The sequence below is a fragment of the Chiloscyllium plagiosum genome, chromosome 28 (genome assembly GCF_004010195.1).
Source record: "Chiloscyllium plagiosum isolate BGI_BamShark_2017 chromosome 28, ASM401019v2, whole genome shotgun sequence".
Lineage (NCBI taxonomy): Eukaryota > Metazoa > Chordata > Chondrichthyes > Orectolobiformes > Hemiscylliidae > Chiloscyllium > Chiloscyllium plagiosum.
The window spans coordinates 17009588-17023091 of NC_057737.1; the positions used below are offsets into that span (position 1 = coordinate 17009588).

Here is a 13504-nt window from a genome sequence, read left to right on the forward strand (position 1 = left end):
TCCCCTGAGGTGATGAGGTTATGGATGGTCTGGGAGATGATGGTTTGGTGGTGGGAGGTGGGGTCATGGTCAAGGGGGCAGTAGGAGGAGGTGTCCGCGAGCTGGCATTTAGCCTCAGCGGTGTAAAGGTCGGTGCGCCAAACTACTACCGCGCCTCCCTTGTCTGCTGGTTTGATAGTGAGGTTAGGGTTGGAATGGAGGGAGTGGAGGGCTGCATCTGTTAAGACAAATACTAGGGTTTTACAAGTGGTGGTTGCAACAATAGTGAATGTATGGGCTTTGATCTTCCCAAATTCCCCTGAAATTGAAGTTAATGTTTCCAGTCCAGTGACCATTCCTCAGATCTGGGGAAGGGTCACCAGACCTGAAATGTTAACCCTGGTTTCTCTTCACAGATGGCTGCCAAACCTGCTGAGCTTTTCCAGCAATTTCTGTTTTTGTTTCTGATTAACAGCATCCACAGTTTTTTTGGTTTTTCCCTTGATTCTAAATTGGTCTGTCGATTGGAAGATAGCAAATGTGACCCTGGTATTCGTGAAAAGAGAAAAAAAGGAAACAAAATATTGTAGAGCACTTAGTCTGACATCAGTAGTAAGGGAAATGCTAGAATATATTAAAAAGGGACATTGTACAGGCATTTAGCGAATCCAATATGATTAGTTAGAGGTAACATGGTTTGTGAAAAGAAATTTGTATTTGACGAATATTCCACAGGACAACATTAAATATAAGCATAGAAACTGACCGTTCTGCCCAATCAATTCATGATGATGTTTATGCCCCACTCCAATCACTTTCCTCATCTGCATCTATCACTGCAACCATCTATTCCTTCCCCTGGTAGGTGCTCGCTTAGCTTCCCGTTAAACCCATCTACGCAATGCTCAGTTCAATCACTCCCTGCGGTGGCAAATTCCACATTCTCAGTCCTTTTCAGAATTCAGAAGGAACTTTCTTTATCCATCTGGTATTTCTTGGTTTGGAATTCTATTAGAGTTTTATTTAAAAGAATGTAGCTAGTGAGGTAGATGTTTAAAATCCAGTCTATATACGATATTTTTATAAGATATTCAATATGATGCCATATTCACAAGATTAGAGCTTGTAGCTTTGAGAGCAATATATTAGCATAAATTGAAGATTGTTTAATGGATAGAAAACTGCAGGAAATAAACAGGTTATTCACGAGTAGGCAGGGTGTAACTAGCAGAATGCTGTAGGATCACTGCTTGGGCCTCAGCTATTTACAAGCTCCCAATGATTTAGTCACAATGTGGAGGTGCTGATATTAGACTGGGGTGTACAAAGTTAAAAATCACATAACACCAGGTTATAGTCCAACAGGTTTAATTGGAAGCACTAGCTTTTGGAGCGACGCTCCTTCATCACGTGGTTGTGGAGCAGATAGATAAGACACAGACTTTATAGTAACAGGATTGCAGTGTCATGGAATGTAATATTAAACAAATTCAGCTTAAGTCTTTCATGTTTTAGAATGACCATGTTAGTTTTGGTTCCTTCATATGTAAATCCCAGAAATTGTTTTAAAGTTACATTCTCAAGATAGCTTTTAACAATAGGTGTCATCTCAGCTCAGATAGTGTATTGAAGGTGTGAAGTTAAATTATGTCTGTGTCCCAATATTGGGTCACACTGATTCAGTTTCTAAAGTAGGAGTTACACAATCTTGCACAGATTTATGCAGTATTTGAGCAAAATAAAATGTAATTCTGTAAGTACAAAGTCACCCCACAAACTTTTGTGTGTGTGTGTGGTGGGGGTGGGGGAGATGAATATCTGAGAGATAGTGTGTGTCTGTGTGTGAGTGTAATGGGATATATGTCTATGAGGTGGTGTGTGTGTGTGTGTGTGTGAGAGCATATGAGAGAGAGCTTGTGTATGAGAGAGGGTCTGTGTGAGTGTGTGTGAGCGTGTGTGTGTGTAGAGTCTTATGTACCTGCTCCACAACCACCTGATGAAGAAGCAGCCCGTCGAAAGCTAGTGATTCCAAATAAACCTGCTGGACTATAACCTGGTGTTGTGCGATTTTTAGCTCGATTTAGACAAGGGATCAAGTGTAATGTGTGCGGGCTAGGTTTGAAAAGAAGCTCTAAAGAGGAAGCAAAGAGATGTAAATCAAGCTCAAAACTCAAGGCTGACAATCCAGAGCAATATTGGGGAAGCATTTCCAGATGAGTCATTGGCTTAAACCAAAGCCCCATGTGCTCACTTAGATGTAACTTATCCCAAAACGAGGCAATTCTCCGAGAAAAGCAGGGGAATCATCCCAAGTGTCCTGTCAGATATGTATGTCTCTATCACATCAGAAAACAAATTATCATGTTGCAGTTTTGTGGGATTGTGCTGACTGCATACTAACTGCCCTGTTTCCAGCTTCCCATGTGAAATGAACAGCTCTGCTCGGAAAAATAGAGAAAAAGAATATTTTTAAAAGGACAAGAGGGTGTCTTTGTTCGCAAATGAAGGAAAGTTAGCTAGCAGTTTCTTCCTGCTGTTCTTTCCTTGAAGGGAAGTGCTTGCTGATTATTTGACCATGTATTGCAGAGTGCTATGATTTTTATTACAAGATGATTAGGGGGCTGGACCCAAGGTTACTTCAGTTTCAATGGGGTTTGAACCCCATCTTGTTTGTGTTAATCAGATGAATGTGCTAGCTGTCCAGCCAACTGAGCTAGCCAACCCCTCGGCTTGCTGTTACACAAAAGCAGTTAGGAAAGTGGATGGTAGATCTACCTTTCGTGCTGGGGATTGCAGAATAAGAGAAATGTGTGAGAAAGTCTTGCTGCAATTATACAGGAGCTTAGAGAGATCACATCTGAAGATGTGTGCAGTTTTGATCTTGTTGTCTAAGGGAGGATATGTTTACCTTGAAGACTCAGTAGATTGGATTCTTGGAATGAAAGGGCTGTGTTGCAAGGAGGGATTGAGTAGAATGGGTCTAGATACTCTGGAGTTTGGAAGCATAAAAAGTAAGCACGTTGAAACATTCGAGGAATGGACCAGAGAATGGTGCTGCCTACTTTGTTCAGTTAAAACAGGTGCAGTGGTTTATTGTTTCTGTCTGTATGTTTTTAGTTTGTTTAACAAACTATTGTATGAACAATGCTCCTGTTTCACCTTTTGACTTGTGTTTTCTACATCTGTCAGGTAATTCCAAGTTTGGCCAAAGTATATCCTGAGCAGGTATGATTCAATTTCACTGACACATTCGGCTGAGTCTTAACTCTCAAAAATGAGTGGCTTGGGAGCACATCAGAAGTTAAAACACAAACATATCTGAAGTGGGGAGCCAGTGTGGCTCAATTCTGCACATTTGATGTTTTTATAGAAACAGAGTGAGAGATAAGTGATTGACTGGCTTGCAGGAAGTGGGTTGGACATTTAAATCTCATAATGAGGCCATACGCCTTCACTTTAACAATCCTGCTATTTTTAACCTCTTTTAGCTGGGCGTCTCCAGTTGTGGGAAATCTGCAGTTGTCAGGTGAGCACGGCAAATGCCTAAGGCTCTCTGCAGCACTGCTTGTGGGCCAGGAAAGTTGAGAGGACCCTCCTCCCAGGTCCTAACCGCTGTACATCTGCTTCACACCCACCCCCACTATTCCCTGGGACCACCATTTGTTAAAAACACATTGAGTGGGTTCGACTGTGCTGACCTTCGAGGTCAGATCATTTTGCGGCCCTGTCTCTGAATGATGTGTAGCATACTTGTGGAACCACACTGCCCTTGAGCAGAGATAATCCTTTACTTCCCATGACCAACACTTGAAGGTCTAATATAAAAGCATGCTTTGATTGAACTGTTTTCTGCGTGGTAATGTAGATCAATGAATGCTGCTTAACCAGCAATTCTAATTCTCAAAATATGGGAAACTTGTTTCAAGTGCTGGTTTAATTTGCCAAAGAATGTCTTCCTCATTAGTAGCTCACACACAAATTGCTTGGACATGCTACTCATAAAGAGTAATTTAACATATATCTTGATGAGTTGTGATGTATGACCATTTGGGAATTTTTAATATGATGCTTATAAAATCCACAACAGCATAATGTGTTTAAAATATCGATTCTCTTGAAGTAATCTAATCATATGTGGCTGGTTTCAAATTACTCTGGTTCCCTAAGGCTGTGGTGCTGCATTCCTGTAACCCTGATTTGTGTCTCAATCTGTTGAATGTGACTCACCTGAAATGTGCACTCAATAAGCAGAACCAGTTCTCAAATTTGGTTCCAAGTTCACTTTCAGTGTGAAATGAAGTCAGATAAGGAGAAACAGAAAATGCTGAAGTCAGTCAGCAGGTCTGGCAGCATCTGTAGAAACAGAAGCAGAGTTAACATTTTGAGTCCAGTATGATACTTTTTCAGAACTGAAGATGGGTCTAAATGTAATGGTGTTTTATGTTATGCAACAGGGGAAGGGCAGAGGACAAAGGAAATTAAACATTAATGTGTCCAATAACAAAAGGCAAATGGAATGGTAATGCTTGTAAAGAAAAGTCAAAGCATAGATCCATGAGGGGTTAATAGTAAAATCAGAGTCAGCTCTGACTGAAAGCAAAAATATGAAAACAAGTTGCAGACACCTGGGGGGAACAATTATCGGAGGGAGGACAGAGGTTGTGGTGTGAAATATATTTTCAGGGCAGATTTTACCTGAGGAAGGGCTCATATCCGAAACATCGATTCTCCTGCTTGTCAGTTGCTGTCTGACCTGCTGTGCTTTTCCAGCATCACATTCTCGACCACTTTCTCCAGGTTCTACCACTTGGCCTGGAGCAGTTTTGTTGGAGCATTACAGAAGGATGGAATAATTTATAAGTTCTGGTTCTTGCAATGTATAAGATGATGGAATGTTACTCTGCTGCAGATTTTCAGTTTTATCATTGATGTGCATAAAAACAATTTACAACAAAGGTGGAAATGTTTGTGTGCTGGAGTTCACCTTAGGCACCCAGTGCTAGTGTTATTTACAACATGATTAGATACAGAATAAAGTCCCTTCTGATACTTAACGTCAATTGCCAAACCCAATCTTAAGAATCTTATTGCAGCAGCGTCAGCCTTGACTCAGTGGCATTACTCATATCAAGATGCTCATGGGTTCAAGTCCCACTACAGGGTCTTTAGTGTATTGTCTAGGCGAATACAGCAATCTCAGTATCCCATTCCCACTTCCTCTGCAGACTCCTTGATCCCCTTAGCCACAAGGGCACGCCCAGCTCCCTCTTGAATATATCTAACAAACTGGCCCCGACAGTTTCCCGTGGGAGAGAATTCCACAAGTTCACAACTCCCTGAGTGAAGAAATTCTTCCTCATCTTGGTCTTGAATGACTTACCCCTTATTCTTAGACTGTGACTCCTAATTCTGGACTTCCCCAACTTTGGGAACATTCTACCTGCATCTAATTTGTTTCTGATTTACAGTATCTGCAGTTCTTTCGATTTCCTCCCTCCCCCCACCCCAAAACATTACCTTGGTCTCTGGATTAAGAGTCCAGCGTTAATACCATTAGGCCATCACCTCCATCTCATTCATCCTCCTCTTGAGTTCATGAAATGTGCTATAGAAATACAAATTAATGTTCTTATACGTGCTGTGATGGAGGTGGTCCATTGTTTAACTCTCAGTAATAACAGTTAATCATTTTCATTGAAACTGAATTTCTAGTCACACAATGCACTCAACCATAATACTACAGATGCTGGAAATCTGAAGGGAACATAAAGGAAGGAAGTCTGGTCAATCCCAGGACAGAATACCAGTTTTAATACCTTTATCAGAGTTGGTACGTGTTACAGACTTAACAGGGTATTAAACAAGAGCAAAGAGAGAAAGAGAAGTCAGGGTGGGGCGAGAATACAATAGAATGGAACATCAGTGACTGGATGGAAAGGAGAAGAGATTAAAGGATGATGGTGTGAGACAAAAATAATCAACAGGGAGAAAAGTGCATCATGAGTAGCGAATGCAGAATATTGAGTTGAAAGAAGTCGAAGTAATGGAATTATTTGTAATTATGGGCGGGTCTGAAATGTGAAGAGTGGAATTTAATTTGGAATGCGTGTGGAATAACATCAGGCCCAGAGGCAGTTGCTGAGCATAAAGATGTGTCTGAGAAAATGAGTTTTAGATACCTGATCGAGCATTACTGTCACTTAGTGAGTTTATTTTTACCTATCCCTGAGACATCAGCACCGCTGACAGGGCTAGCATTTACTGCCCATCCCTCAGTGTCTTTGCAAAGTTAGTGACGAGCCAATGGAAACACCGAATGATTTACAGTCTCTGGAGCATAAGCCTTTTTTATATAAAAGAAAGAGTGGAATTTAATTCGGAATGTGTGTGGAATAACGTCAGGCCCAGAGGCAGTTGCTGAGCATAAAGATGAGTCTGAGAAAATGAGTTTTAGATACCTGATCGAACATGGGAAGGGAAGTATGAAACAATGGAAGTTAAGAGAGGCAAATAGCAGTCCCATTGGAGAAAAGTACCACATTTCATCAAGGTGGGTAATACCAGACTGAATAACGGAAGCGTTCTACAGGATGACTTTGTCAGCCACGTTGACGACTTTTCAGTTTTGGTCAGTATTTTTAACGTGACAAACAGGTGCAGATGGAAATATCCCTGAGCATATTCTCGATACTAACAGCCAGCAAGAGAGGAAATCACTGCCTGATTCATCTCAGCTCATACTGAATCCAGCCTGTAGGCAAGAAACTACAATGTTATGTACCATCCAACTTCCAAGTATCTGGCTGCTCCTAGGTCTTGACAGAGAGCTCCACCAAGTTTGAGTTAACTCAGAAACTGGCTGGTTTGGCAGTTCAAAAATAAGTTTTGCCTGCAAGGCAGATTTTGTTATTTTAACAAGAGTGTGAATGAAGCAGAAAGACCACTGTCTGACAGAAGACTTTTTTCCCTCTCTGTTACAGGAGGCTGCTTGTGTGTGTATGGGGGAGCGAATTGAATACAACGAGCAAATCCCAAACAGGTAACTGGGAAATGATGATGCATGCTCAAAACCTAAAACCTTTTGATTATTTTTATCCTTGTATTTTAAACCTTAGAACATTAGATAGTTGAGAGTATGTTGCAGAATGTTCCAACTCATGCATTAAATTTAGTGTAGCATGTGCATTACTGTCACTTAATGAGTTTATTTTTACCTATCCCTGGGACATCAGCACCGCTGACAGGGCTAGCATTTACTGCCCATCCCTCAGTGTCTTTGCAAAGTTAGTGACGAGCCAATGGAAGCACCGAATGATTTACAGTCTCTGGAGCATAAGCCTTTTTTATATAAAAGAAAACACATCAACAGAACCCAACGTAACGTGACTCAGTGAAATGGGGTAGTACGGTGGCTCCGTGGTTAGCAACTGCTGCCTCTCAGCATCAGGGTCCTGGGTTCGATTCAACTTTGGGCGACTGTCTGTGTGTAGTTTGCGCGTTCTTCCTGTGTTCTGCATGGGTTTCCTCCTGCAGTCCAAAAGATGTACAAGTTAGGTGGATGGGCTGTGCTAAATCGCCCATACTGTCCGGTTAGCCATGGGGAAATGCAAGGTGTCAGGGATACGGTGATGGATTGGGAAGCTTTTTGAAGGGTCGGTGTGGACTTGATGGGCTGAATGGCCTGCTTCCACACTGTAGGGATTCTATGAAAATCTCAAAGTGCCTCATCTACAATGAGGTATGGTAATGATTGTTCCATGAGCACTTGGCAATGTGTGTGTATTTAAAACTTCATTCTTTATATGTGGGTATCAGTAGCTGGAAAGAAATTATTGCTCATCCCTAATTGCCTGAAGCGCAGCTGTTACGTCTATGTGGGTCTGGAGACACTCGAAGGTGAGGTTTCCTTTCTGTAACAGGCATTAGTGAACCAGATGAGTTTTTACTGCCATTAACAATGATTGTCATTAAATTGCCCAGATTTTTCTCGAGTTCAAACTTCACCATCTGCCACGGTGGGATTCAAACCCATTTATCCAGAACATAGCCTGGAGATTCTGGATTACTAGACCAGTGGCATTACCATTATGCCATCACTACCTCTAATGTCCGGTTAATCAATCTTTTTATGGAGGCCAGCAAGATCATGCAAGTAGTCTGTTGTTCAGTGAACAGCATCGCGGAATGTGAAGCACTCCCAAGGTTTGACCTGCTCTGAGGAACTGTACCTGTAGCAGTGCAGCATTTCTGCTGTATTGCAGGATTTACACAGTGCAGTGTTGCCAGCTAGATCACCAAGCCTTCAGAACAAAGTACAACAAAAAGTAAATATTGTATTACAACTTTGTAAACCTTGCATTCCCGGGAGAAAGTTCACTTCGGTTGATTCTTGGTATGGAGGGATATTCCTATCAGAAGAGATTGATTAGATTGGGCATGCACTCAAGTTTGGAAGAATGAGAGGCAACCTTCTTGAAACATTCAAGAACTTTAGGGCCCCTGACAGGGCAGATGCAGAGAGGGTTTATCTACGTGTGAGAGAGTTTAAGACCAGGGAGTTTAGCTCGGTGGGGGTGGGGCAAGGGTCACTCATATCCATTAGAGCCATAGAGGACCTTTCTCTGTCAGTGGCTACTGAATCTGTGAAATTCTTTCAACAGCAAAGGGCTGTTGAGACTGAGTCATTAAGTATAAACAAGGCACAGAGGTTTCTAATCAGTGAAGGAATCAAGGATTACGGGGATAAGGCAGAAAAATGGAGTTGAGGATTATCAGAACAGGGAGGAACGTCAATTCTCCTGCTCCTTGGATGCTGCCTGACCTGTGCTTTTCCAGCAGCGATTATCAGAACAGTCATGATCTCACTGAAGAGTGGAATAGACTTGATGGGTCAAATCACTACCCCCTGCTCCTACATCACATGGTCTTAAAACTAATATAACCGAAAGAAACAACTTCCATGAACGTTTGCCTTTTGTCCCCCCAAGGGATGTGGCATTGCTGGCAAAGCCAGTGTTTGTTGCCCAGGCCCTGGAAAAGGTGGTAGTGAGCTGTTGACTTGACGTGCCACAGTCCCTTGTATCGTGAGAGCATCCATAGGGCACTTTGGAAGCAGGTTTGTTTTTTGGATTTTGATCCAGTGACAATCAAGGAATGCCGATTACAGTGTTTGAGTCAGAATGATGTATGGCTTGGAAGGGAACTTGCAGAATGTACTATTCCCTTGCATTTGCTGCCACTGTCGTGCCTCCCTCCCCAGGCAGTAGAGGGGTGGATTTTGAATGTGCTATTGAAGGAGCCTTGTCACTTGCTGCAGTGTATCTTCTAGATGGTACACACTGCTGCCACTGTGCATCGGTGGTGGAGGGAGTGAATGTTTAGGTTGGAGGATGGGGTGCCAATCAAGCTGGCTGCTTCCTCCAGGAACGTGTCAAACTTTTTGTTGGAGCTGCCGTCGCCCAGGTATGTGGAGAGTGTGCTACCACTCCCCTGAATTGTGCAAACAGACATTGGATAATCAGGAGGGGTGTTACTTATCACAGAATCCTGGGAATCCAACTTGCTCCTGTATCCACAGTATTGAAATGGCGATGAGGTTGATTCAATGGTTAGATTCTCTCTTGTTAGAGGTAGTCAAAATTGTCTGCCACTCGTGTGCTGTGAATGTTACTTGCCACTTATCAGCCCAAGCCTGATTGTTGGCCAAGTTTTGATGCACACGGACACGGACTGCCTTCAATATCTGAGTCATGAATGGTGCTGGACTTTGTACGTAAACATTCCCACTGCTGACCTCATGATGGGGGGGGAAGGTCAATGATGAAGCAGTTGTTGTTGATGATGGGCCTAGGACTCTTGGCACACTGTCGCTAATTTACTGTAGGTAATTGTCTGAAATACTCTGTGTCGGAATTAATGGGGGCAGACCAGGTTTGGGGAAAGCAGACTGACTGAGCAGGATTTTGATTATACAGTAATGGTTGACTACTTCCTGGTAACTGTCGAAATGTTTGGTGGTTTTGAATGGTGTGATTATTGTATATGCTCAGTAACTAAAATTAATGTTTCGTTTCTTCATGCTAATCAAGGTTCAATAATGCTTTATACCTACACAACTGTAATATCAGAAATGACAAAGTGACTTCAAAAAGCAGCTAGAACAACTCTTTTGCTGTTCAAAATATGTTAATAGACCATAAGATAGAGGTGTAGAATCAGGCCATTCGGCCCATTGAGTCTGCTCTGCTATTTCATCATGGCTGATATGTTCCTCAAACCCCATTCTCCTGCCTTCTCCTTGTTACCTCCATGAAGTATTCTCCCAGAATTGTCAGGCATGCCCTCCCCTTGACAAAGCCATGCTGACTCAGTGCCATTTTCCCTGAACTTCCAAGTACTCCACAATCTCAACCTTAAATACTGGACTCTAAAATCTTATCGACGTCAGGCTGACATAATTTACCATCTTTTGCCTCGCTCCCTTCTTAAACAGTGGTGTTTCATTGGAGAAGTTGCAGTTCTCTGGGACCCTCCCTGGCTCCAGTGATTTCTGAAAGGTCACTACCAATGCCTCCACAATCTTCTCAGCTACCTCCTTCAGAACACTGGGGCATAGTGGGCAGCATGGTGGCACAGTGGCTAGCACTGCTGCCTCACAGCGCCAGAGACCCAGGTTCAATTCCCGCATCAGGTGACTGTCTGTGTGGAGTTTGCATACTCTCCCCTTGTCTGCGTGGGTTTCCTCCCACAATCCAAAAATGTAGCAGGTTAGGTGAATTGGCTATGCTAAATTGCCCGTAGTGCTAGGTGAAGGGGTAAATGTAAGGGAATGGGTCTGGGTGGGTCGCACTGTGGCGGGTCAGTGCGGACTTGTTGGGCTGAAGGGCCTGTTTCCACACTGTAAGTAATCTAAATTTAGTCCATCTGAGTCGAGACAGGACGCCAACTTGCAGAACGTTTCAGAGAACATCTCTGGGACACAGGCACTAAACAACCCCATACTCTGTGGTTGAACACTTCAACTCCCCTTCCCACTCTGTCAAGGACATACAAATCCTGGGCCTCCTCCACTTCCAAACTCTAGCCACTAGATGCCTAGAGGAAGAACGCCTCACTTTCCACAATGGCACCCTCCAACCACGCAGGATCAATATCGATTTCACCAGTTTCCTCATTTTCCATCCCTCCCCCCCCCCCCCCCACCTTATCCCAGATCCAACCTCCTAATTCGGCACCGCTCTCTTGAACTGTCTCACCTGTCCATCTTCCTTCCCACCCATCCCCCAACCTTCATCTACCTATTGCACTCCCAGCTACCTTTCTCTCAGCCCTCTTGGTCCACCCCCAACATTCCTGCCGAAGAGCTTATGCTCGAAACATCGACTCTCCTGCTCATCGGATGCTGCCTGAATGGCTGTGTTTTACTAGCGCAACGCTTTTCGACTCTGATCTCCAGCAGCATCTGCAGTCCTCACTTTCTCCTAGCGTAGTCCATCCAGTCTGGATGATTTCTCGACTCTCAGAACTTTGCTTCCCCAACACCACCTCCTTGCTGATGGGCACTACACTCGCCTCTGCCCCCTGACTCTCTTGAAGTTCTGGTATGCTGCTGGTATCTTCCACAGTGAAAACTGATGCAAAGTACCTACTCAGTTCCTCTGCCATTTCTTTGTTCCCTATTAGATTAGTTCCCTACCGTGTGGAAACAGGCCCTTCGGCCCAACATGTCCACACCAACCCTCTGAAGAGTAACCCACCCAGATTCAGTTCCCTATATTTACCCCTGACTAATGCACCTATGGGCAATCTAGCATGGCCAATTCACCTGACCTGCACATCCTTTGGAGGATACCAGAGGAAACCCACTCAGACACAGGGAGACTGTGCAGACTCCACACAGATAGTCTTCAGAGGCCAGTGCCGGGTCCCTGGCACTGTGAGGCAGCAGTGCTAACTATTGAGCCGCCATGCCGCCCTTATTATTTCTCTGGCCTTATATCCCAGCAGACCAATGTCCATGCTTACTTTTATAGAACTGAAAATAATCTTGCTATCGTCTTTTATCACTAGCCAGCTTTCATCTTCTCTCCCACCTTGTTTTGTGTTTTAATTATCCTCTCCTGGTTTTTAAAGGCTTCCCAATCCTCAGGCTTCCCATTATGCCTTCAGAAATGAGATAACAAGAATCCAGATAAAGTATATTCCTGTCAGGGTGAAAGGGAAGGCTGGTAACTATAGGGAATGCTGGATGACTAAAAAAATTGAGGGTTTGGTTAAGAAAACGAAGGAAGCATACGTCAGGTACAGACAGGATAGATCGAGTGAATCCTTAGAGTATAAAGAAAGTAGGAGTATACTTAAGAGGGAAATCAGGAGGGCAAAACGGTGACATGAGATAGCTTTGGCAAATAGAATTAAGGAGAATCCAAAGGGGTTTTACAAATATATTAAGGACAAAAGGGTAACTAGGGAGAGAATAGGGCCCCTCAAAGATCAGGGGAGGAAAACTTCTTCAAGGCAGGCATCCTTGCAAGAGAATTCGCAGTCAGGTTAAAATCAACAAGGTAAAAACAATGACTGCAGTCGCTGGAAACCAGATTCTGGATTAGTGGTGCTGGAAGAGCACAGCAGTTCAGGCAGCATCCGAGGAGCAGTAAAATCGATGTTTCGGGCAAAACTGCACCTCGGATGCTGCCTGAACTGCTGTGCTCTTCCAGCACCACTAATCCAGAATCCCCTCAAAGATCAGCAAGGCGGCCTTTGTATGGAGCCACAGAAAATGGGGGAGATACTAAATGAATATTTTGCATCAATATTTACTTTGAAAAAGGATATGGAAGATATAGACTGTAGGAAATAGATGGTGACATCTTGCAAGATTACAGAGGAGGAAGTGCTGGGTGTCTTGAAATGGTTAAAAGTGGATAAATCCCAGGACCTGATCAGGTGTACCCAAGAACACTGTGGGAAGCTAGAGAAGTGATTGCTGGGCCTCTTGCTGAGATATTTGTATCATCGATAATCACAGGTGAGGTGCCGGAAGACTGGAGGTTGGCAAACGTGGTGCCACTATTTAAGAAGGGTGGTAAGGACAAGCCAGGGAACTGTAGACCAGTGAGCCTGACCTCGGTGGTGGGCAAGTTGTTGGAGGGAATCCTGAGGGACAGGAGGTACATGTATTTGGAAAGGCAAGGACTGATTCGGGATAGTCAACATGGCTTTGTGCGTGGGAAATCATTACTGAAGAAGGGCTTATGCCCGAAACGTCGATTCTCCTGTTCCTTGGATGCTGCCTGACCTGCTGCGCTTTTCTAGCATTTTCAGCATGGGAAATCATGTCTCACAAACTTGATTGAGTTTTTTGAAGAAGTAACAAAGAAGATTGATGAGGGCAGGGCAGTAGATGTGATCTATATGGACTTCAGTAAGGCGTTCGACAAGGTTCCCCATGGGAGACTGATTAGCAAGGTTAGATCTCATGGAATACAGGGAGAACTAGCCATTTGGATACAGAACTGGCTCAAAG

General features: G+C 43.6%; 1 protein-coding gene across 1 annotated transcript in view; it reads left to right on the forward strand.

Moving 5' to 3' along the window:
* tp53i13 (tumor protein p53 inducible protein 13) overlaps positions 1-13504 on the forward strand; it is a 42732-nt gene that overhangs the window by 3955 nt on the left and 25273 nt on the right. Inside the window, exons 3-4 of the mRNA XM_043718408.1 lie at positions 3169-3204; positions 6960-7018. Of these exons, the coding sequence (XP_043574343.1) occupies positions 6978-7018 (41 nt within the window). The 5' untranslated portion in view covers positions 3169-3204; positions 6960-6977. The remainder of the gene's footprint in view (positions 1-3168; positions 3205-6959; positions 7019-13504) is intronic.